At 46.0% G+C, this 24640-nt stretch overlaps 2 protein-coding genes across 2 annotated transcripts in view; one reads left to right on the top strand and one right to left on the bottom strand.

Annotated features, from left to right (window-relative positions):
• Positions 1-8757, top strand: part of thsd4 (thrombospondin type 1 domain containing 4) — a 198173-nt gene extending 189416 nt beyond the window's left edge. The window contains exons 16-19 of the mRNA XM_084337554.1: positions 3983-4156; positions 5593-5772; positions 7184-7328; positions 7769-8757. Coding sequence (XP_084193680.1) covers positions 3983-4156; positions 5593-5772; positions 7184-7328; positions 7769-7911 — 642 coding nt within the window. The 3' untranslated portion in view covers positions 7912-8757. The remainder of the gene's footprint in view (positions 1-3982; positions 4157-5592; positions 5773-7183; positions 7329-7768) is intronic.
• Positions 8758-10397: 1640 nt separating this feature from the next.
• The window catches only part of pepd (peptidase D), a 58790-nt gene continuing 44547 nt past the window's right edge, over positions 10398-24640 (bottom strand). Inside the window, exons 13-15 of the mRNA XM_084337389.1 lie at positions 17118-17302; positions 14618-14809; positions 10398-13766 (exon numbers count right to left, since the gene is read on the bottom strand). Of these exons, the coding sequence (XP_084193515.1) occupies positions 13623-13766; positions 14618-14809; positions 17118-17302 (521 nt within the window). The 3' untranslated portion in view covers positions 10398-13622. The remainder of the gene's footprint in view (positions 13767-14617; positions 14810-17117; positions 17303-24640) is intronic.

The following is a 24640-nucleotide window of genomic DNA, read 5'->3' on the forward strand; positions in this document are numbered from 1 at the left end:
AAAATACTCTGTTCTGCGCCAATACATTGCAACGATGTCCACCGTATACCCCACACTACTATAACCGTGGCCTCAGAATTCACGCCACACACCCACTCGGCACGTAAACTATAAAATAGCGGGGGAGCTCCAGTAGCTCACCACGTACCGCGAGTGCTATTTCAGCGCCGTGGACAACCGCGCTCGCGCGGATCTGGGGCTGAGCGCGTTCGAATCCCGGACGGCAGCCGTGCCTTTCCCAGAGTGTCTTTCCCCCCCATCTGAACCCTTTCAGCCTGCTTCTGTCGGTCGAACTTGACCAAGTATGAATGCGAAGAAAAAGCGATAAACGCTAAAAGAACCAGGTGACTGGTCAAAGTTTAAAAAAAAAAAAAACTATAAAATAGCGCCGTGCAAGCTAATTATCCTAGCCAGCCTTGTTTACTACTTGAGTCCTACCTCCGGGTCTCCTTCCGCTGTCGGCCATCTCCTTCACTGATTGGTTGTTAGTGCGTGTGCTCATATCCAAGCTTGGAAAATCGATATATCGAAACTTTGCGACCACGTTTCATGTTTATTTCGAGGAAATAATTTATCGCGATAGTTATTGTTATCGTTTTATCGCCCAGCCCTAGGTTGAGTCTCCACTGGCGGTGGCCGAGCCGTGTATTCGGGATACTCATTTTCATAACTAAGGGACCATGGTCTGAGATAACTATCGCTCCGTATTCGCATTTGGTTACGAGGGGAAGGAGTCTCTTATCCAGGAGAAAGCCGTCTATGCGCGAGAAGGTATTATGGACCGGGGGAAAAAAGGAGTATCCTCTGGATGTAGGATTACGAAACCGCCACACGTCAGCTACCCCATATGATTTAAGAAAGCGCTGGACTGGGGGGCCTTTCTGGGCGAGCTACGGTCCAGCACCGGGGAGAGTGCACAATTCATGTCGCCGCCAAGGATGAGATGGTGCGAGGTCATATCCGGTAGGTGAGAAAAAAGGCTGGTGAAGAACGAAGGGTTGTCCCAGTTTGGTGCGTAGATATTAGCCAGAATAACCGGAGATGAATGCAGTTTCCCCACCACTATAATATAGCGCCCTGCAGGGTCGACCTCTACACTTGACATAGTAAATGGCGTGTTTTTATCTATCAAAATGGCTGCTCCTCTGGCCCTTGTGTGGAAGTTGGAGTGATACATCTGTCCCACCCCACCCCCCGCCCCCCACCCCCAGTCGAGCATGGTCCGCAGTTTTTAAATGAGTCTCCTGTAAAAACGCTGTCTACATTGAGTTGTTTTAAATGTGTAAGTACCTTCTTACGCTTTACTGGGTGGTTGAGTGATTTAACATTCCAACTCACGAAATTGACAGAGCACCCTTCCAGCCCCATTGTATCACCCGTGTCGATCATAGTAGATGAGAGAGGCCATGCATCTGGAACCTAGAGAGAGCTCAGCACAACTGCAGGTGCAAAGCAAAACGGACGTCTGATCAGTTAAGCATGTTGAATGTACAAGTCCGGTAACCCCCCCCCCCCTCCCCTGACACCTATAAAAAACATGGTGCCCAAAATACCCTTCAGAAACTAATCCACACATAATGTGCTTGTGTTGGAGGTGTTCTACCTATGGAGCCAGCCGCTCAGGCCCCCGTCAAGCCCCTTAGGTAAAAGAAAATAATAAAGAGAAAGAAAAGAAAAGTAAGAGTCAAAGTTTTTACTCAGATCTTGGTATTATATAAGGTCTTCAGCTGTCCAGTGGGATACACCCAACCAGGTAAGGTAATATAGGTGGCCACGGTAAATGGTAAGCATAACAATAATATATTAACATTAACAACCTCACATCAAGCAGGCCCTGAAATAAGGCAGAACATCTTACTCCCGAGCAAGGGCAACCAACATGCCCCGTTAAACACAAAAAAGGGTGCCTGATTGGGTGATATAGAATAAATTGGAAGGTGTGGGAGTGTGCGTGTGTCCATGCGTCTACAAATGGGTGTGTACCTGGGCATATGCCCTTCAGTGTTCGTGCAGTTGCGTGCATGTGAACCTGTGTGTGTGTGTGTATGGATGTATCGGACACAGCCAGGGTGTAAACGTATGGGTGTGTAGGCGTGAGTGTGTGGGTCCATGCCCCCGTATCTGTATAATGTGTAAACGTGTATGTGTGTCTACATGTGTGTCTGTGTATGCGCGTAATATGCGCCCACGTGTGTGTGGTACGCCTAGAATCTCTAGATAGTGCATCCATTAGGTGTGCGAGCATGCGCGTCATCGTAGGCGCGAGCATGTGTACACATATTTACATGTCTGTATGTGTATACACACATTGTCCTATTGGGGCCAAAATTATACACTGTTCACATCACCTGTACATCATAGGTAGAGGGCAATGAATTTGCTGGAGATTGGTGAGTCACTTAGCTTGATAAATGGTGTCCAGTGGCATCCTCTCAATGCTAGGCAGATGATGCTACACATAGATGATCACACAGTAGACATTACAGTAGCCTCTATACATATATTGTCCTGTTGGAGTTAATATGATACATTGTTCACATCACCTGCATATCATAAGCAGCACGTACACACCGATACATCTCTCTTTCTATGTGGTCTCACCCGCTGGTGTGTACAATGTTCTTTCTGACGTAGCTCATTGCTTCACCTGCATCGATGAACTCTTTTATCTTTTCCCCCGTGCGTGATGCGAAGTCGGGCTGGAAAAAGAATGCTGTACCGGGTGCCTTCACGACCGCGTAGTAGCTTCCTCACCTCCGTAAACGCAGCCCTGGCCTTCGCGACGCCCGTGGCATAGTCGGGGAAGATTGCAATAGACATTCCGTTGACCTGTAAAATGGAGCCTGAGTGCGCGCCCGGCTCAACACCTCGACACAGTCCTGGTAGTAGTGGAGTTTAGCCACGATAGCACGCGGCTTCCCGTCTGTCCTCTTCGGCCCCAGTGTTCTGTGCGAGCGGTCTACCAGCACTTCATTATCCATTTGTAGCACGTCTTTCAGTAGTTTTGAGACCGACGCAGTGGAACACGAGCCATCCGTCTCAGCCACTCCGAGTATCCTTACATTACACCTCCTCATTCTTCCTTCCATGTCATCACACTTTCCCCTGAGACCGGCCACCTCCGTCTTTAAGTCTTCGACTGTGGTTTGTAGCGTTACCACCTCGTCCGACCACATCGAGAGACCACCCTCCACGTCTTTAACTGCAGCCTCCATTTTGTTCATGTCCACATGCAGTGTCGCTACACAGCTTCGCATTTCCTCATTCATCACTTTCAAATCATTTCTGATAAGGTCGAACTCTTTGGAAAGTGCACCTTTCAACTCAGACCGTATTATCTCTGCGAGTTCCGATCTCAGCACGAGGAGAATCTCCGCCTTCAAGGCTGTGGTATCCACGCCGGACATCTTTGACGGTGTGGACGGTGGTGGCCCAGAAATGGAAGTCCAGGCTTTTTCAGGCCTACTTGTAGTCGGGACGAATCCGTATTTGCATAGGTTTGATGCCATCTGTCCGTGTAAAAAATTACCACCGGTTTGAACAAATGTACCCGGAGTAAGATTCACTAAGTTTTGTAAATCCGTAAGCTTATTAAATTAAGATAAAATAAAAAAAAAGTAGAGGCTCGACAGGAGCTAGAACGAACAGCGTGTTACTCCATTGCTCTCCTAGCCACGCCCCCTCATTGGAATGTTTAGTACTCAAAATGGTAATCTCACGTGTGAGACTGTTGCTACACCTGAAAATGACTAACTTCAACTAGCTGCACATAATCATATAAGATAAGATGATCCTTTATTGATCCCCTTGGGGAAATTCGGGTGTCAAAGCAGCATGGGGGGGGGGGGGGGGGGGGTACAGGGTGGGGGATGCATAGCTTCACAGTCCTATATACACTATAGATACAATCAATCAAATACATGCAGAAATACTCAGGAGGCCCAGTGTATTTCTCTAATAATGATGTGTGTTCTGTTCCTAGTGCTCTGCTGAATGTGGGCTGGGTGTCAGGACCAGAGGAGTGCTCTGCCTGACCAATCACATCAGCAGCCTGCCTCTGGAGGGGTGTGGCCCAGAGCGGCCCGCCAACTCCCAGGTCTGCAACAACGGCCTTTGTGAGAGCGGCATTGAGTGGTTCACAGGCCCCTGGAGTCAGGTGAGACAGCGGGTCAGGGCGGGCTTAAGGCGACGTTGTCTGGAGGAGCTAAAGACCAGGGATTTTATACTGACTTTACCCTGATATTATGTTACACATGTGATTCTTCCTGTTCCATTTCGTCTCTTCCCAAATTCCATGAAAACAATGACTTGCGCAAACGGGTGCTCTCGTGTCTATATCCTTTTTTTTTAAATCCACTTTTTCTCCCCATTTTCTATTTTTCTCCCATCCCAATTTCGTATTATCCAATTCTTCCCTCCCCTGTCTTGAACGTTGCTAGACTATGCCTCCCACTGGTCGGTTGTAGTGAGGACAGAAGCCTTGCATCACGTGTCCCCTCCGGTACACGAGGAGGCAGCCTGTTGCATCTTTTCACAGCAGCAGCTCGAACTCTGTGGCGAGGAGTAACGCATGGGAGGCGCACGCTGCCCCCGCTACTTCCTGCTTCCGCCACACCGGCGTCACCAAACCGACCTGTAGGAGTCGCTGTCCACAACGTCCAATCCCCACCCACCGGCTTTCCCACCCTCTAACACTTGCCAATTGTGTTAGTATGAACGACCGGCCAGCCGGTAGCAACGCCGAGAGCTGGGCTCGAACCCAGCGTATCCTGCGTTAGTGGCGAGCGCCTTGCCCGCTGCGCCAATCAGCCGCCCCTCGTGTCTATATCCTTGTGTGGAAAGCTGCAGACGTTTTGGTCAATAAACCCTTCACGGATTGGAAGGTCTGTTGACTCGAATCATCCATGATTGTCCACATGAATGTGAAAAAGCGAGAATACTTACTGTGCTTATTTTCATGTTCATTCCTTTCAGTACGTTTACATTTAATTATTCAATAGGCGCTGTTGTCCAAAGTGACTTACAAATTGTGTGCGACAAAGCCAGCGAGGGGAACATGGCGGCCAAGGATAAGTGGTATTGTTTGTATAAGTGCTTCACTTGGGAGTGCATAGTAAACAAACATAGATAATGTAGCGACCCTGGGGATTTGAGCGATTGGTCAGCTGAGCTGTCACTCTGCCCACCTGGGGCTGGCAGCAACGCTATTGGTTGCACGAGCCGGGGGTTGGCAGAGGGGAGGGGGCAAGGGCTGACCTGGGAAGTTCAGGTGGTCTACTAATTACAAGCAGACGTGATGCACCCTGTCTTGTGTACGGAAAACCTGTAACTGAAGTTATAATAAACCAAAGTGAGAAACAACAGCCTCGGTGAGTCATTCATTAGCAAGGACGCTACAATAATATGAAAAGGTAGTTTTTTTTATTATTATTAATTCAGACATCGATTGTACACAGCTGTCCTGACTGGTGGGAAGTTCGTTCCACCACCGTGGAGCCAGGACAGAGAATAGCCTGCATCAGTGATAATTTTTTTTAACAATGTTCAAGTTGTCATGTGGTTATGTGGTGTTGTTGTTGTTCCACAACCCAGTGTTCTGCAGAGTGTGGTCCAGGCAGCCAACAGAGGTCTGTGGCGTGTCTGATGTTGACAGATGAGGGTCACGCCGTCATACCGCCCTACGAGTGTTCTTCCCTGGACCGGCCTCTCAATCAGCAGAGCTGCCACCTCAAAGCCTGTGGGGCCAAGTGGTACCACACAGAGTGGAGCGCTGTGAGTAACCCATATGCTGTTTATCTTCATCTCAATACATTTAGATTTTTAGTGTGCGTAAATACTGTAGTGGGACCACTTTACGTCAAATCTGCCTCGTCCTTGGTACAACATAGGGGTACACGTATCCGTACCGAACCGTTTCAGTACGCACTGTGTACCGAACGAATGCAATGGTACGTTAACCACTAACGGAATGCACGTGCAGAACTGGGGCGGGGGCGGTAGGCAATTAATTTACTCAGTGGATGCCTGAACACAGAATGACACCGGTGTCACCGACTACCCTGACAAGCCTAGGTGGAACTAAGTATAACTTAACTAATTCGGGGCCAAACACGTAATATTGCACGTTTCACCGCCAACGCTTGAGCGGCACACACGTAATAATACGTTTTTAGATCATTTTATCTTTTTCCTCTGATCCCCGTTCTAAACCATCATCCGGATAATTCCATGTGTCCCTGGCTCATTTGCCTACGCTGGAATTACAATGCCGATCGAATCTCACCAGGTGGCAGTATCGCCTACCTTTTGCACTCTGATAGAAAGGGAACAGGAGAGGCAATGATAGAAAGGGAACAGGAGAGGCAATGAATGAACCGGACTATCGAGACTCGCTCTGAGGGGGAGGAGCTCTTCCAAAGCACTCGCTAGCAGATCTGCTCACCTCAAAACCTAGTGTCCAGTAAACACGTGTAATTACATAAACGAGTCATCGCAATCGCCGATGGGATCATTGGAATTATTCTTTTTGGATTACCTTCTGGCTAAGGTAAGGACCCCCTATGTCTATTTTACCGAAACTGAAACATGTTTATGTAACGATCACAGTGTCTTACTTTACCGGACATAAACCAAGCGTTTTGTAACGATCGCATTTTTGTTACAAAGCGAATTTTTATAATTTGTGATAATTTTACATGGTATATACCTTTGATTTGGGAGTATTTGGGGTTTCAGGGGATCAACCAGAACGTAAACTACAAACTACAGTGTGTAGAAACAAACAATTTTTTAAATGTTGGACTAGAAATAGTGTCTGTCAAATGAGCCATACTATTGTATCCATAGCTATAATATAGAATATACAATAGCTCTGCATAGATCGTGAAATATAGCGAAAATGGTCATGAAAAGCTGGCGCTAGACAGTGAAGGATGGGGGTAGCTTATGGTGCTCAATGTGTTAATAAAAGATAATTATATTTAATAATTATTATAAATATTTTGTTTCCGTTGTACAGAAACTGTGACCCTAAAACCGAGGTACATACCGAACCGTGGCTTCTGTGTACCGTTACACCCCTAGTACAACAGTATGTCATGAGATACAATGTTACTCTCCGACTACCATTCCATCAGTGTTCCAAGAAGTGTGATATGTTACTCTCCAACTACCATTCCATCAGTGTTCCAAGACGTGTGAGGGGGGCTATCGTGTGCGGGAGGTGCGTTGTCTCTCTGACAACATGCTGTCCAGCAAGGGCTGTGAGGAGCAGCTGAAACCAGCAGAGAAAGAGGACTGCAACCCAGAGCCCTGCATACCTTACATAGGTAACTCACCTCCCAAATGATCATGTGGAATATTAGATAGCAGGTTGGCCTATTAAGAGCACTGGTTTGATCCCCGGAATTGACAGGAGGGTGTATTCCATCTAGCTGTGAGTTGGTGACTGGTATTACATTTATTTGATGGTGTGTCCACATCTCTTTGAGCAAGGCACTAAAGCCCAAACTGCTCCAGGCTACCCTGTGCTCTGACCTCTTGGAAAAATATACATAGGCTATATATGTATGTATATCTAGACGGGATATGTGGAAAGACCAATTTCAAATTGCCTTGTGGAAAAGTAATTTTCCTTCAGTCATTTAGAAAGGAATAATAAATGCACATTATTTTATATACCCTAATATAAAGTATATTGCTTGAATATACTGTATGTAATTATTTTGTTATTGGATATACCCATATATATATGTATATTTTGTTTCAGATGAGAACTGCAGAGACAAGTATTTCAACTGTAACGTGGTGGTCCAGGCTCGCCTCTGCGTGTACGATTACTACAAAACCACCTGCTGCGCCTCATGCTCCCGTGTGGCCCACAGACAGTCCATTCACAGAGGCCGCAGCTAGCACTCTGTTCAAAGCCCCCCCCCCCCCCCCCGACTCATTACACGTCAGGCCCTCCATCCCCTGGGCCAGAAACACTTACCCAAAGGGGTTGGGCTCTCTGAAACCAACCTTACATGGACACTTCATAATTTTGAGAGTGCCAAAAATATAACCCAGAGATGGCTATCGGAAAGAAAAAAAGAATAGCTTGGAACTGTGGAGAAAGACATGCATTCACTGGAGGAGCAGGTGGAGCTCTGGTGGCAGAGCAGCAAACAAGAGTGAATCTGGAATCACTTTATGAATTGTGACCTGGAACTTCCGATGAAAAGGATCCTTTTTGTGTTTCATGGGAAGGCGGTTAGCAGCTGACAATTCACCTGACAGTGAAAGGAACTGCTACTGTGGTCTGGGATGAGAATCCTTGTTCCCAGCTACCGTAGCACGACTGGGCTCTTGGATTTGCAAATGCAGGATGTGAAGCGGGGAGGATAGATATTTATGGTATTATTTATCTACATGTTAGTTTGAAGTCGTTTTATGATCCACTTATCTGTCACCAAGCACCACTGAACTCACTCTCCCACCTGCCAGTTTAAGAGACCAAAGACCCCCCCAATCTCCTGTTCTTTGTTTAAATTTACAGCGATTTTTTTATTTTTTTTTAACACAAACACATCAACCCACCACTTTATGGTTACTAATAGTGTATATTTCCTGTATCATATCTTACAGCACTGCCATGTATGTAAATATGTATGTCTGAATGAGTGAGTGAGTGAATGAGGGAGTTGTGTTTGTGAAAGATTTTGGTTCCAGTCCTGCGTGTGACTGAACAGAGAGCCCCCTCTTTATTTATTTGCATGGGTCCCGGGGGGGGGGGGGGGGGGGGGGGGTGGCTCCTTTTAGGCTGACGGGTTAAAAAAAAGCGTCTGTTGCTCCTCCACCAATCGCTGCGTCAGCAGGGAATGTAGGCATTCCAGAGCCCACAGGATGGTAAAAGCAGATGTTTCGAATGCAAATGCATTTTAAGGGAGGGGGGGACTGAATTACATTCACTCTGAATAATGACATGGGACATGCCAGCATTGGATTGTTCATGATATATCACAGCTCTCACAGAGGAAACTTTCACAATTTAACTCCATATACAGTATAGATAACGCACGAAAGGCAGATTTACATCAAAAGTACTCAGAGGCAACATTTGTGCTAGAACCCAGTTTCAATTACATTCTAGAACCGAGAACCGTTACCTTTTGTACAAATGCAATATTAAGACCCCCCCTCCAGCACTATAAACATACCTCTCATCCTGAAGTACTGTACGTGTGTGTATTGCCGTTAGATTCAGGCCGAGTCAAGTATGCAATGAATTCAATCCGGGGGGGGATGAACCGTTTTGTATGCTCCAAGTTGGCTCAACTCTTTGGTTATTTTACAGTATCCCCGTTCAATCATAGAAGTGCGAATAAAAGTCCAGAAATATTTCACATGCTAATGCAATTGATATATCATCTGTATTCACATTGCGTCCATGATGACTATTTTGAGATTGTGTGGATAAATAAAGAAAACTAATAAATATGTTTTGTACACTTTCTTTTGCAGCTCATCTTCTCTTTGTGTGTGAATCTTTATAATTGATACGGTATTGTGACACATACTATAGGCATCAGTGTAAATTAAATGGTTGTCGACACTATGCAAAGACGGAACACACTGCCTCTGGTTTATGCTGTGAGGAGAGTCATCCATCTAGAGGACATGCATAGTATTACAACATGAGCAGACCGCTTAAAAGGGACAGTTCTGACTTTTGGAACCCTATCCCTATTTCATACTAGTTACCAATGAGTCCTTTCTTAGCACAACCCATGCTGTTCGTCATGCTAGCTCCGGCTAGTATGTACAAGCTGACTGAAGGTAACTGAAATTTACTTCACTTACTTGACCCCATTGATTTTGCATTCGTTTGTGGCTAACTATCCAGAGCTAGTATGAGGAAGAACATGGATTGTGCAGAGAAAGGACCAATCGACGACATCACTGGTAAGTACAGTATGAAATAGGACTAGGGTTCCAAAAATCATAACTTTTAACCCTTTCACTACCACACTACAGACGGTTAACCCTTTACTATCACACTGTAGTATTGTAGTACTGTAGTGTGCTAGTAAAGGGTTAACCGTCTGTAGTGTGATAGTAAAGGGTTAACCTTCCGTATTATCGCAGTGAAAGGGTTAACCCTTTGGTAGTGCGGCAGTGAAAGGGTTAAAGCCCCAATGTGGATTTTTGGAACCATGTAAATGTTGAGGTAGACATTTACTCTTGAAGAGTATGATTTGTAGATGCAATAAATACACTCTTTGTTTGTAAATACTGGAGTAAAACCAGTAATACCATCACTACCAATGTACCAACAAAAAAACTAAATACAGCATACTCAATATTTTCCTTTAGTCAAGTGTGTGTCCTCGTCATCCATCAATCAACCGGATCATGGACACGTGTCTCCATTTTTATTTGTGATTAAAAATGTATTGTTTTACATTAGATTGAAGATGGGGCTTTATTGAAGGTCCTTTTAGCTTGACTTTTTTTTAATTTTTTTAAGTACAACTGACTCAGAATTTAAGAATGTATTAAATTCAAATGAATCAACTTTTTTGAGAATAAAAATATGCATTAACAAAGTCAAAGTAATTACCAGGAGGCACTGAAATGATTACTGCCCAGTACAGTCTGGAAGCAGCAAATAAGATGTTGCCATTTTCAAGACGCCATTTACACTAAGGGCGTTTTCACACCTGTAGTTCGTTTGCTTTGTTCCGATTCAGGGAGAGACAGGGACTATAATGATACAATGTTGCACTTGTCCCTTAGTTCGTTTGAGTTCACACGGCTGTGTTAACACTTTCGCGGCCACTGGGATGAGTCTAATTAACACTTTGATTGCCTAAGGTTAAATTCATGATATACCATCCGTTGCCAGCTCTATTTAACATGGAGAAGTTCCCCTTCTTTGCAGGGCTATAACTTTTTAAATTCTATTGCTAGATTGCCATTATTAGGGCCCATTCAAGGTCCTATATGTATTGTTCATGGTGTAGCAACGTTAAACTTTTTCATTCACATTCATACTAAAATATGGTCTAAAGTATAAGTATGTTTTCATCTCTTTCTGCAGCTTTCTCCAGAACGTGATTTATAGCCCCAAATGCATTATATTGATGATGAAATACAGTTTGGTAGGAATCTGTGCGAGATCAAATATTTCAATTGGACGTACTTCTAGAAGTTTCTACGTATCATCTGATGATGACCGGATGGGCGGAGGATCTTTTATAATTCCGTGGGCAGCGTTATATCATTCATCTAGTGTGGGTGATATGATCATCAGAGCAGTTTATATCGAACACGTTAAATAATAACGCTGAATCTTACCGTATCTTCCTCGCGCCGTTGGACGATGAGCGTGGAACTGAAATATTCCTATTATGGGATGTAGAAATACGCGATCTATTTCCAGGTTGTATAATAGTATATACGTCCAAATCATGTTGTTTATCGAGTTATTGGCAACGGATCGCTATGTATTGTGTCAAGATGGAGTCCCGGGACCTATAGCGAGTGCCCGGAAGTAATATGGACGATCACCACTTCATCCACATGACTTCCTGTTTGGCGCTTCTGCCGATTGGCCACCAGATGGCGTTCTTGAACCGCTAGAGGGTTGATAGGAGGCCAGCACTGTGTCTCAGGGCTGCGGAGGAAAAATATGATTTCGATCGCAGATTTTTGAAATATTGATATTAAAGACGAGTTAGGGCGTCCGCGGCAACTTTAGCATGGCTAGGAAAGACGCCTAAACACGTTTTCGGCACTTAAAGTGTTAATCTCAAGAGGACCGTGAAATGTAAACAGACGTGGGGCTGTTTGTAGAGCTAAATCTATACTTTATAGTATTGCTATCTGTCCATTCTCATTGTGAATTCAGACCATAAACCGTCCCTTCAAAATGGCTTAAAGAAAAAAAAAATCATCAATACGTTCTCATTTTATAGCGCCGTGAATATAAGCATTATACCGGATTTGGTCTAGTATATTTCCTGGAAGCCGAGATAATGGGCTAATAACGTTATATCCAATGGCATTTCGGTTATAGATACGCTCCAGTTAAAACTCAAACTGCATATGATCGGCACGATCCTCACGCATGTATGCATGAAAGGGGGGGGGGGGACGTCGTTTCTGATTATTGATTACCAATAACCGCGTTAGCCTCATAGGCCGAACACCTGGATGGCTATCAAAACAAGGCCCGATCGGGATGTACTTTACGTGAAAAAGATCGTACCGTGGTCCGGTGGGATCCCCCCAAGCATTTCCCCGTTATCGATCACCATCTGGTAGATCGATATGTCCATTGGCTGATGATAAATCCCCTTATTGCATGGTGAAATCTGCGATGCAAAACGTAATCCAAGCTACATGCTGCACATCTAGAATCCTGCTAACTGAAATCTCCATTGAAAGTAAAAAAAAAAGACTGATCCGTTCAGCCACAGGGCACACTGCATTATCGCGATAGCGCCCCTACGAGGATCTGGCCGGTATTGCACCTTCTCGAATTCATAGAGTAGGGTAAATCTGCAGTGCCGCTCTGCGACCTTGAATAGGTTATTAATATGGAATAAAAGCAATAACAACTTGCCACGGATTTATCCGTGCTTCTGTCCACAACGAGTGGAATCGAAACACGTAGATCTCCGTTCGTCCCCATTGTGTTAACAGCGGACCAAAACAAACGCATGCGCGAGCAAACTGTCACTCATTGGTCAGATTTTGGGGTGTGCCCCCCCCCCCCCCCCACCCCCTGACCCTGAATCTCCGCGTTACATTAAAATCGGGGAGGAGAGAGCGGGGGGAGCAAATTAATGAATGTGGATGAGAGCCGTGATGTAAATCGGCCGATTTAGTTCTGATCGATTAGGAATGGGTCGTGCCGTGTTCAGGAAACTCGGGCGCATAAAAGTCTATTCGATCATGTCTTTAGCGCCCCCACAGCCATATCTGCAACCACTTACATCACGGCTCTCATCCACATTCATTAATATGCTCCCCCCGCAATCTCCTCCCCGATTTCAATGTAACGCGGAAGTGCAGTGGTCTCTATAGCTACCTTTACCGATCTAGCTGCCTAAAGACTACAAACTGATCCCACCCACAATTCAATGCGAAAGCGGCATCATGCAACGCGTATACAGTACGGCAAGTGAGTTGTGTCGGTTTGTTAAGTCGATTGCATTCTCACAGTGTACGAGTCGCTTCGGGTTCGGTTGGAAGTGCGCCGAGACCACCCTCTCTAGACGGTCTCGGCCCGCTTGTTTTGTTCCGCAACAGAATGCGATTGCTGTGTTCACATATGCCCAAATTAACCGAAATAGGGGGTAAACGCTCCAGGTTCCGGAACAACAGCTCCAAACGAGCTAGGTGTGAAAACGCCCTAAGTGGTGCAACTGAAGCTGCAAAAAAAATATTGCACAAAAGAAAAACCTCTACTGTATTTTGTGATAAAGTCTTGATTGTGTATGTGATATCTCATATAGACAGAATAATTTTTTAATATACATTTCTAATTCCCTTTTAGAGAGTGAACCTCTTAGAGCAGGATGATTGGAAATGCACAAGGCAGTATTTCGGCTTGCAGGTTGATGGAATGATGTCATTTACAATCCGTCACTGCCGACGACGGGGCTGAAGGGTTTTCCAGAGTCGGCCATGAACGCTTCGATCTCCTCCACGGTGCGCGGGACACAGGTCAGCAGCTCCATGCCCCCCGCAGTCACTGCGATGTCATCCTCGATGCGCACCTGAACACCGGAACAAACACAAGTGCTTATTCAAACACATCTATTTAGTCACCAAGACGGCAGCGTGGTTGACACGCGAGGCCCAGCGTCTCTCCAGTTATACACCTGCATAACCCATATAACTCTGTATCATAGCATGTACAATAATTCTGTATATATATATATATATATATATATATATATATATATATATATATATATATATATATATTTATTCTGTATAATGACAATACATTCAAATCTAATCGATCAAATTAAATCAAATCTCTGCTAGAGACAGTTGAGCAAAACACTATGGAAGTCAAACTCAAAAGATCCCAACGTGGTGAAATGTCAGTTTGCCGTTGTGAGTATGGTAGGTGCAAAAGACCAGACGGCAACATATGGCTACAATGAGACAAGCAAAGCCAGTAACTGATAAACAATCTGTATCAAATATTGTCATGTAATTTGCATGTAAAGGCTATAATTGAACGCCCACTTATTTGACAATGGAGGAAAATGGGTACTGGTAAGAGTAATTCATTTCTGGATTTATATTAATTTGTATTGCCAATTTATTAAGCAATTTATTTTTTGCTGCAGTAAAATTAAAGTAAAACTAAATAAATGACAATATATCAGCTACTGAACTGCAATAGTTAGCATACCACAACACTAAATATGCCAATATAAAGTGATTGTGGCATTGTACACTGTATCAGGAGGTCTATGATTCCCATCTCTAAAAACACTATTTGACAAAAGATATTCAGTGGACTTAATTTACACTTCAAGTATTTGGAGTGTATGAAATTGTGCCAATTCCCATCAGTTTAATGACCAATATAAAAGCATGTGGTTGGACTGACCCCTCCAAAGCGACGGAAGCGTGCCAGCACTTGGTTGTTGATGAAGCAGCTCTGGGCAGGATTGGCCAGGGCCTGGTCCAGCAGGTGGTCAATGAAGTAGATACCAGGCTCCACGGTCAGCACCATGCGTTCCAGCACCAGGCGGCCCATCCTCAGACTCTTCAACCCTGGCTCGTTGATACGCTCCACTCCCTGATTAACAACAAGAGTCAGCAACCACTCCTACATCCTATGACTGACAGCTTAAGGATAAAGTTGTACATTTTTACATGTAAGTTCTATGCCATGTATTGCCTGGATCAGAATATATATTTTTAGACCACATTTGTGTTCTTAAAAGGGATGATTGTGATATTAGCCCTATTTCCTAGACCAATGATGATGTTGATCAGCCCTTTCTTGGCACAATCCATGCTATTCCTCATACTAGCTCCGGCTTGTTAGTGACAAACCAATGCAAAGTCAATGGGGCCGAGCTCCTGTCTGTACAAGCTGACTGAAGCTCACTGAAATCTACTTTGTTTGCACTTTGGAGCCCCAACTGGAGGAAAGTTGAGGTTGAGGTAATAGCGTCTGCAGTTTGCTAGAGGTTTGCTCTCCAGAGGGGTATCTCAGGGTGCTGATGTGGCTGAGCTCTCGAGATACAGAACACGTTGGTGACATGTTTGATTGTCACATGTCCTCCTCACAACAGAACCATAGGATAAAGGTTAAGAAAGTACTCCTTTAAGAGTTTTTCCCCCTCATCTACAGTATGAGATGTGTGGTTAACATATGGATGGCATTCAAATCAAAAAAATTCAAGACTAGTCCCTGAGATTTGAATGAAAATATAAATCATCACAATGACCGGGTCACTATTACATGAAAACCGAGTGAGGTGCAATTTTCCTGTACAGTTTTACTATGGAAGTCAACAGAAGAATCACATTTTACTGTTGAGAAACGTAGCCCTCTGCTGCCGCTTTGTTTAGGCCTTCAAAAACCATAATGAATATACTTTTGGAAAAAAGAGAACTCAGTGTAATCGGACATGTCTTTATTATGTTGTGCCGAAAATATGTCACAAACCGTTCCGTCAACCCCGAAGAGGTTGTGACCTACTGAAGCAGACACTAGCCATCCCATTTTCGCAAAGTAGATTCATCCTGTTTTTTTAAGGCCTAAACGATTGTCCCATTGGACTGTATTTAAGTCCATTGAGAAGCTGCAGCGAACGGGTGAGTTTCTCAAGACTAAGCCATCAGTGAGGTTGTGCTACATGCACAACTACAAATTATGAGAAACAACATTTTAATAAGGTCTGGGTTGAAAGATAGTCAGCCTATCCTTTAAAGTTTGTTTTGTTACCACAGTAATTGGGTCATTTCACTTTTTGCTGTCCACATGCTTTTTGTAAGCCCACGGATTTTAAGCAGACACTATATATCCACATATATGTACAGTATGTCTGTACAATTAAGGCAAAACTCTGCCTCCGAGTCCATATTGCAAATAATAGTTTTTTTGTTGAAATCATAGAATTAGGTCTCAAAATGTGAAATACATAATTTAGTGTTGTCTCCGTGGCTCTCATTCTCTGCTGGAGTGACCATTACAGCTGGGTCAGGACCTTTTGTATGTCATGCCCTCACACCTCACAGTCTTTCAACAAGAAAAACTCCAGGGACATTCTGGATAAAAGCATTTGACAAAGCGAAGGTACCCAACTCAGAGACAGGTTGTCAAACATAGTTTCATCCAGATTGTCCCCAGAGACCTCTGGGGCCAAAACGTCATCGTTTACAAATAGTAAAAGGGTATATAGACGTCTCACATATTTAGAGCTGCTCCCATCTCTCCTGAAGCTATAGAAAAATGAATGGACTATTAGTAGATCACTCCTAGCTTCGTCTGTGTTCATGCAGCTGTGGTCCCGTGAACAAAGCCTTCTAATATACATTTCTCTCTCTGATAAGGCAGGGGATTTTGAATTTCGAAGCGGCAGTTAAAATCGCTATCCAAAAATAGCTTAGCATTGCAGGTCAGGTCACCTCCAGGTAAGTGATCCAATGTCGGTGTATATTTTTTGCTCATATTCTATATTCAGAGTTAATTATATTATGTTATTGTTTAAACTGCTTATTTTGATCTTTACTATAATTGTATTGCCTATACTGTATTTATGTCTTTCTACTATTACCATGCTGCTATGACGCCTCAACTTTCCCCAAGGGGATCAATAAAGGAATATCTTATCTTGTTCTCTGCAACATCCGGTCATTTAATGTTAGCAATTTGGCTTAAAAAAATTGGAACGTTAACAAAACACATCGTCGTTTGGTCGTTGGGTGAAACGCAATTTCCCCATTAACCCAGCAGTATCTAGGACAAACGTAAAAGGAAAACACTGTTCCTTTTCGCCATTGGTGGAAAGAAGGCACCAGGGCTTTTTGTCATAATGACAACAACGTGTGAGAGGTCTATATGGATTGGGACCTTGTAGTAGAGCAGCACTGACCTCCGGGTAGCCTCCCACATCGTGCACGTCGATGCCCAGCAAGTGGCCCAGGCCGTGGGGCATGAAGACTGAGCCCATGTGGACTTTCAACATGTCGTCAACGCTGCCATTCAGGATGCCGATCTTCACCAGCTCCTCCAGGTGAACCCGGTCAGTCAGTCGGTGCATCTCAGTCCACTTCACACCTTTTGTTCCAAGCGACAAAAGCCACAAAGTGGGCAATCAAAAACCACTGGCTCAGTTGATTTCAGTCCTCTGTTTTTAGAAATAGTGAAGGCATTGTATCCTAAATAGTGAAGGCATTGTATCCTTTTTCGACTACAAGTTGGTACAAGTTATTGGAATTCTAAAATAAAAAAAACTGGTTTGATTGATTGAAAACTTTATTAACACATTGGGCGCCAGCCATTAGCCTTATCCTTGTAGCTAATGCGTCAGGTTTCCATAGCCTACTTTCACTGTGCGTCACTGTTTGGAGAGCTATATCTATATTATAGCTATGGAGACAATACTATGGTCATTTGACAGTAACTTTCTTCCGTTGAACATGCAAAAAGGATTTTTTCATGCATACATTCACGCGTTATCCCGTGGTGAATATTGTATAGTTTAGGAGTGATCCGGGATAATTCAGCTACTGAAGTTATAGGGCGCTACGTGAATTCTGCTATAAGCGTTGGCATTTCTTGCCTGGACACGCTACTATTTCCAAATCAAATGTATATAATAGTTATTATGTTTAATCATGAATGCATGAAAGGGGGGGGGGGGGGGGGGTCGTTTTTTTATGCTTTGATAGCCAGTAACAGCATTCGTTTTTACCACCACACACGCTGATCAGGTGGATCGATGAAAACATTGTAGGATCAAGGTGAAATTGATGTCATAATATAGTCCTTACCTTTGATCAGGGTTATTCCAAAAAGAATATTCCAATTGTTTGATCGCGATTTCCAGTATTGATGTCCATCTGGTCCCGGACATAATTTGGCACAACTTATGGATCGAGTGTGCTAGATGTGTTTCGAAGTGGTCGGATGAAGCGGTTTACTTGGCTCCGTCTAAATTCTGCACCCGGAGGGATTTAAGTGTAACACAGGGTGAGATATAAGGTTTCAAAGGGTGGGCGATACTGCCACCTAGCAGGATGCGGCCGGTATTGCACTTTGGCGATCTCAGAATGATTCCCTATGGGAACACCGAGGTCCATGAATGAATAATGAATAAAAAGATCAAATAAAAGAAAAAACTACCAAAACCCACAAAATCTCGGGTCTGGCGCCGAATGTGTTAACAGATTGCAGAACGGGTACAATACAGTATGGCTCAATACAAACAATTGTTAACTCATTCTGCGCCAAATCTGAACTTTCTCGGGTTTCAAATCCAAGTGTTGAGCACCAAACCAGAGATAGTTCGGGTTTAGATCCCTTTCTTTTTTCCCGATTTTCCCATTCTAAACACTCGCACGGACCTGCCTGTGTCTCCATGGCACCCGCTGCCTACGTTATAATTGGAATGACGATCGAATCCCAACAGGTGGCAGTATCGCCTACCTTTTGAACTGGGTCTCTCAGTTGTCTTTCAGTGCCTCAGTACCTCCGGCTGCAGGAATCCCTTCCCCCTCAAAGTGAATCAGCACACAGCCATCTGTCGCCAATTTGCTCGCCTGAAACCTATTGTTTCCCGTATTATAGCCAGGCCCAATGCACACGAGTAATGGCGATCGCGATGGAACTACTGGGATTATTAATTTTTGAGTACCTTCTGACAAAGGTAAGGTCTATTTTAGGTATATTTTACTGAACCTAAAACATGCTTTTGTATTGATCACAGTGTCGTATTTTACCGAACCTAAAACATGCTTTTGGTAACGATTGCAGCTTTGTAAAACGAACCCCCCCCACCCGATTGATGACTTTGTGAAGTCACTGGAGTCTCACGCAAAGACATTGAGCGAATACTACCGGGCCGGTAAGATCCCCAGAGGCCTGAGGGTACATCTGGAACCGACCATCGGGAGAGAGAACGAAGATTTTTGCCAAAAATGGTGTGAGATACTCAACCACTGCTCAAAAGACCTGATGTTACTTATCATCAGACACACCAAAGATGAGCTACCCGCAGTGAAATCATCAATCGAACGACAGTCTGAGGAAACCAAGGCCGCCTGCAGCACAGCCGACTACGAAGCCCTTATCCAAGACATCGGGGCCCAGATGACCAAATATAAACAGGAGATACTGGAGATGAAACTCTCCAAATTCAGAAGGGATACCACCGACTACAAGAACGACCGCGTCTACCCATGGCTGACGCGCGGACCGCGACCCCGCCCCACGAAAACCCATCCACCCAGCGACTGGTCAGATACCTCTGGCAGCGAGCGATCCCAGGGACAGGCTCCACAACAACGCCGTTTTTTCGGGCGGAGACAGCCCGGACCCCCGACAAGATCCTCGCAGAGACTACGCGACAGAGAACAGGAAGATCCACACGACATGTGGCCCGCACCCGGCGGGGAAAGAGGGGCAAGGGGAGGGAGAGGGAGGAATTGGGGCCAACGCAGGTGGTGAGACCACCACCCGAAAACCTCATCTTCAACCTCTCTTCTCACGTTCTCACTGACACTGAGAAACAGGTATTGACCAAGGGACTATCGTTTGTTCCAACACCATTAATTGATTCGTTTACTATAAAAAAAGAAATGTTCCGTTTTTTCAGAAATGTTAAACTGAAAGCTTTTTTTGCTAATTCTGAATCCAATGTCTTACCAGATCCCAGTGTTAAAGTGTTCAGACCCAAAAGTACTTTTAACCCTATGGTCAACAATCACTCTATTAATGCTTTTTGTAGACTGGTAGAGGATGAAGTTGAAAATCAGTTTGTGGAAAGCGAACAAATGATTAATAGCAAGAGAAAAAACTTCTCTCAAACCGAAAGAAAGGCTGCAGACCAACTAGCCAAGAATAGAAATATCACCATTAAGGCTTGTGACAAAGGCGGTGGAATCTCTATAATGGATACGCCTAGATACAGTGAAAAAATCAAAGAGATGTTAACTGACACCAAATATTATAAGAGAATTTTACTGAATCCCAGGAATAACTACAACCTAGAATTGAAACAGATAATCAAAAGAGCTGAAGAAAATAAATGGGTCACTGCAAAAGAAGCAAAATTCCTGGTGGACGAGTTCCCTATCACACCTGTCATCTATGGTTTAGCCAAGGTGCACAAATGCCCAAACGACCCTCCACTCCGACCTATAATATCGGGGAGAGGGTCACTCACAGAGAATGCCTCCAAGTTTGTAGACTACCACATCCAACCACTGGTTTGGAAACTTCCCTCGTATATAAAAGATACCTCTGATTTTCTATCTAAACTAGATTTAGTCAGAAATATTGGTGACAGTGATATCCTTGTAACCCTAGACGTTACTTCGCTATATTCCAACATTAACCACAACCTTGGTCTAGAAGCTTTGAACCATTTCCTAAGGAAACACCCAGACCAAACGCCCCCACATGAATTTATCATGGAACTGATGAAATTTACATTGAATAGAAATGTATTTATGTTTGAAAATACCTATTACCAACAGGAATATGGGTCTGCTATGGGATCCCCATCCGCATGCGCCTATGCGTGTTTATTTATGGGTAAGTTCGAGGAGGACTTCATTTACAACAATGTGTTATATTTCGTATTGCATCGCGTCCCGCTCTGAGCCTTATGAGATACTCCTATCTCCTGTGATACCTAATGTATCTCCCACGAACAAAAACACATGCACCCCACCTGTATGGGGCCCCGCCCCTTATGGTGGTACCGCCCATATAACCATGACCCTGGTCATGAAACACCCTTCCTCTATTTTCGTCCCAGCGTATTGGATGCGTGCACCATACGAGCTAGCGGAATGAAAAGATTAAGGAAGATTAATAATGTTGGAAGCTTACCGGAGGTTGCTGGCCCCTGGCATCTTCGACGCATGTTTTCGGCGACACGACGGGCCTGTGATGTTCCTCGTTTGATGACTGCACATCGAGGTTCAGCTGTACAAGGCTGGCTGTCGGGCCAGCTTGTACTCAGGTAGGCCCTGTGTCTTCAGGCATGGGTATTAGTGTTAGTAATGCTGGTTTGTTTTGTTAACACAACCATGTTGTGTGTTGGCGCCGGGGGCAGGATGGTTTGGTGAACGTTCTCTGCAGGGAACGGTTTCCAAGCTGTCTTGGGCGTGCTGCTAAAACATCTAAAGCTATGCTAACATGCTATCGCTACTGCCGCATGCTATTACTACTGCTAATTGCTATGCTGTTTTAATGTCTCCGCCGTGAGATGTTGTCACTCTCCCGCCTCTTGCCCGGTTCATCAATGAAGGTCAGTCGGTAGCTGTTGTGGGGTTTTTGAGTTCTATTTACCTTTTTCGGGTAAATAGGTTGACAACGGGGTAGGTCGTGGCTAGGTTCCTAGCCAGGTATTTTACCTTGTGTTCCGGCGGGGTTTGTTGAACGGTGTTCCCATCTGGGTTGGCGTCGGGTAGTGGGGCTATGGGTCCAGCCGACATGATAAACATGTTGCGTGTCTGTGCACAGGCAATTGTTGTCTTGGATCCCACATTGCCTGGCGTTAAGCTGCAGTAGTATAAGGGCAGGGCCGCCTGGGAGAAATGTGAGGCCCTGTGCGTTTTTAGACGCGAGGCCCCCCATCTCCTGGGGCGGCCCTGTGTAGGGGGCTATTGTTTCGTTTTGTCACTCTGCTATGAGAAGGTCTGTCTTGCTACAGCTTTCTCTCCTCTCAAACCATTCATACTGACGGTCAATCGGTATACTGGGGGAGTAGTGCGGGGGGGGGCTTTGTTTACCTTTTTTGGTAAATGGGCTAAACTAGGGCTGGTGTTCTGTTGTGAATATTTTGAATGAAGACGGGTCTGGTCCGTCTCCCCTTAACTTTGTGTGTATGGGTTTGCTCATTCTACAGTTTTTGTGGTTTAGCTCTTTTATTCATTTAACCTTTTCATGGTGCACACCACAGTGGAGGGTGCTGTTTGCAATCACCACTGGTGCTCCATGTTAACGTCAGTCCTTTGTTTTTGATATATTGAAACAATGCCCCGCCCGGCCGACACCTTGGGTGGGTCGGCCTGGCGAGTGGCTGGTGGGCTGTTAAGGCTTGTACCGCCACGGTATGGAATTGGCAACGATTAGAACTGTGTTCGAATTGGTGTTTTTTCTATTAAAAAAAATGGTGTCTGGTGGAGGGGCCTTGGGGCCAGCCGACGTCGACACATCGCGCGAGGTTGTTGACGTTATTAGCTTTGACCCAGCCGCAAGCTATAACCGCTCAGGGTTCCCCTCTCCGCAGGGGATTTTGGTCTTCTGCTGGAGCGCGGGCGGTATTGTCCTAGGCCCTACACCGCCTCACACCGCGCAGCCAGAAGAAGAGAGAGCACGGCCTCGTCAGCGGCGATGACGGGGCCCTCGACAGGCGGCCATGTTTTTCCCCCGCCAGAGGTATCCTGGGCGTTGATTCGACAGGTGTCCACAAGGCCGACAGCCTTGGCGGCCGAGGGATCGGCCATGTAGGATGGGTTCGGCTTGAACAAACAAGCCGCCACCGTCCTGCCGCGAGCAGCCCGCTCTCCGATCACTCCCTTCCCCAACACCAGCGGAAGAAGTGGGCTCTAAAAAAGTTGTTTCCTTTGGCTGCGGGCCGCGTGCCTTCGTTGATGCGCGGGCGGCCCCCCCTTTTTCGCTTCTCATGGGGACAGGGGCTGACACCCAGTTGATGGCTGAGCCTGGGTCTGTCCGTGAGAATGTTGTGCTGTCAAGCGGCTCCCACACCTTGAACTGTGTTGGTTGAGCCTGGTGTTACGTCTGTCAACTTAAGTGTTGTCAGCAGGGGGGCTCGAAACCTTTTGAGGCACACAGTGCGGGCTTCCCCGGCCTCGCCTTCGCCAGGCCAGGTATCATGTTGGTGCTCCCACTCCTGAAATATTGGCAAGTGGTCGCAGCTCACATGGTTTGAGGTGGTAGTAATATCACTGCAGGACTACGGTGTGTAGGAACCCATGGGGGCCTTACACCTTGCATGTCCGGCTGCAGAACAACTCCTTCAGCATGTTCTGGAGGGGTGTTCAGTGGGGGGGCTTTTTTGATCGGAAGCCCCCCGTATCAGACAGGCCCTTTCTGTCGGGGTTCCCCCTTGGGTGCGATTGCCTCGTGGGTGGTGTCAGGGCAGGTGTTCCGACACGGAACGCGCTCCTCGCACGGTTCCAGGGTTGTCTTCGCACAGCGGGGGGACCGGGCCAACTATCTACAGTTCCTGGCGGACCTGCGCCACGTGACGGCGGGTGCGTTGGGAGTGTCGTCACATATGACTACGGCAGTACCATATGTCGAGGTAGATGGAGAGAATGGTGAGGCGGGGACTTGTGTTTACACAACCCCACCCGTTTTCAGGTTTGGTACAGACCCTGTTGTCGGGGTCTCCAGCAGGGACAGCTCTGGTCGACGAGATCCAATCTCTGTGGACGAAGCAAGCCATCGTCGTGGCGTTCTCCTCCCGGTGTTCTCTGGGAGGGAGGGGTGTAAGACCCAGGCTGGACCTGTCCCATGGGAAGGTTCAGCATTTTTTGGATCGTCTCCTACCTGTTGAACACTGTCAGGTGGGGGTCTGGTTCTCCTCCATAGACCTGTAGGATGCGTATGCGCATCCCCGATCTTCCATCCTAGGGCTTACCTACGCTTCCTTTGCAGGGTTAGAGTATGAGTACCAGAGGCTGCCGTTCGGTTTTCTCTGGCTCCCCGCATCTTCACCAAGTGCGTGGAGGCCGCACTGGGGCCTCTGCGTCATCCGGGGTTACGGAGTGTTCTGCCCTGATGACGTTCTGGTCCTTCGCGGTCAAGGTGGATCGTCAGGTCTTGTACCAGGCAGGTCTCTACCAGCCTGGGGTTGCTGTAGACTGGATGTAGAGTATTCCTCTTCCCAGTCAACGGTTGGAGGGCTATGGGCATCCATCTCAGAGCGTGTTGTCAACACGCTCGGGAGGTTCCGTCCTAGGACGGTTACGGCGCTGTCTCACGTCGCGTTTTCACCGACGCCTCCCTCGCTGGTGATGCGTCGGGCCAACGCAGTAGGGGGCAGCTGGCAAACCATGCTGCCCGGTCTGCGCTACGTTCAATGTGTTGGTGTTGAAAGCGGTCCTTCTGGTCCACAAATGGTGTTGATCAGGACGGACGATACGACGTCAGTGTCGTGTATCGACAGACAGGGAGGAGTACGCTCCCCCTGTCTGCACCAGGCGGCGGGCGGCTGGCTATGGGCGTCCTCCATCTGCGCGGCCTAAGGGCTCCCCACATCCCCGGCAGGGAGAATGTGGGTGCAGGTGTACTGTCGCGGGGCGGCCCTCATCCTGACGGGTGAGGATTGTGTCTGGACATGGCCAGGCAGGTCTGGGACCGATGCCGTGCCGCCAGGGATTCTTCCCCATACATCTGTTAGGTCAGTTGTTGGGA

Source organism: Notolepis coatsorum (genome assembly GCF_963971535.1).
Source record: "Notolepis coatsorum genome assembly, chromosome: 20".
Classification (NCBI taxonomy): domain Eukaryota; kingdom Metazoa; phylum Chordata; class Actinopteri; order Aulopiformes; family Paralepididae; genus Notolepis; species Notolepis coatsorum.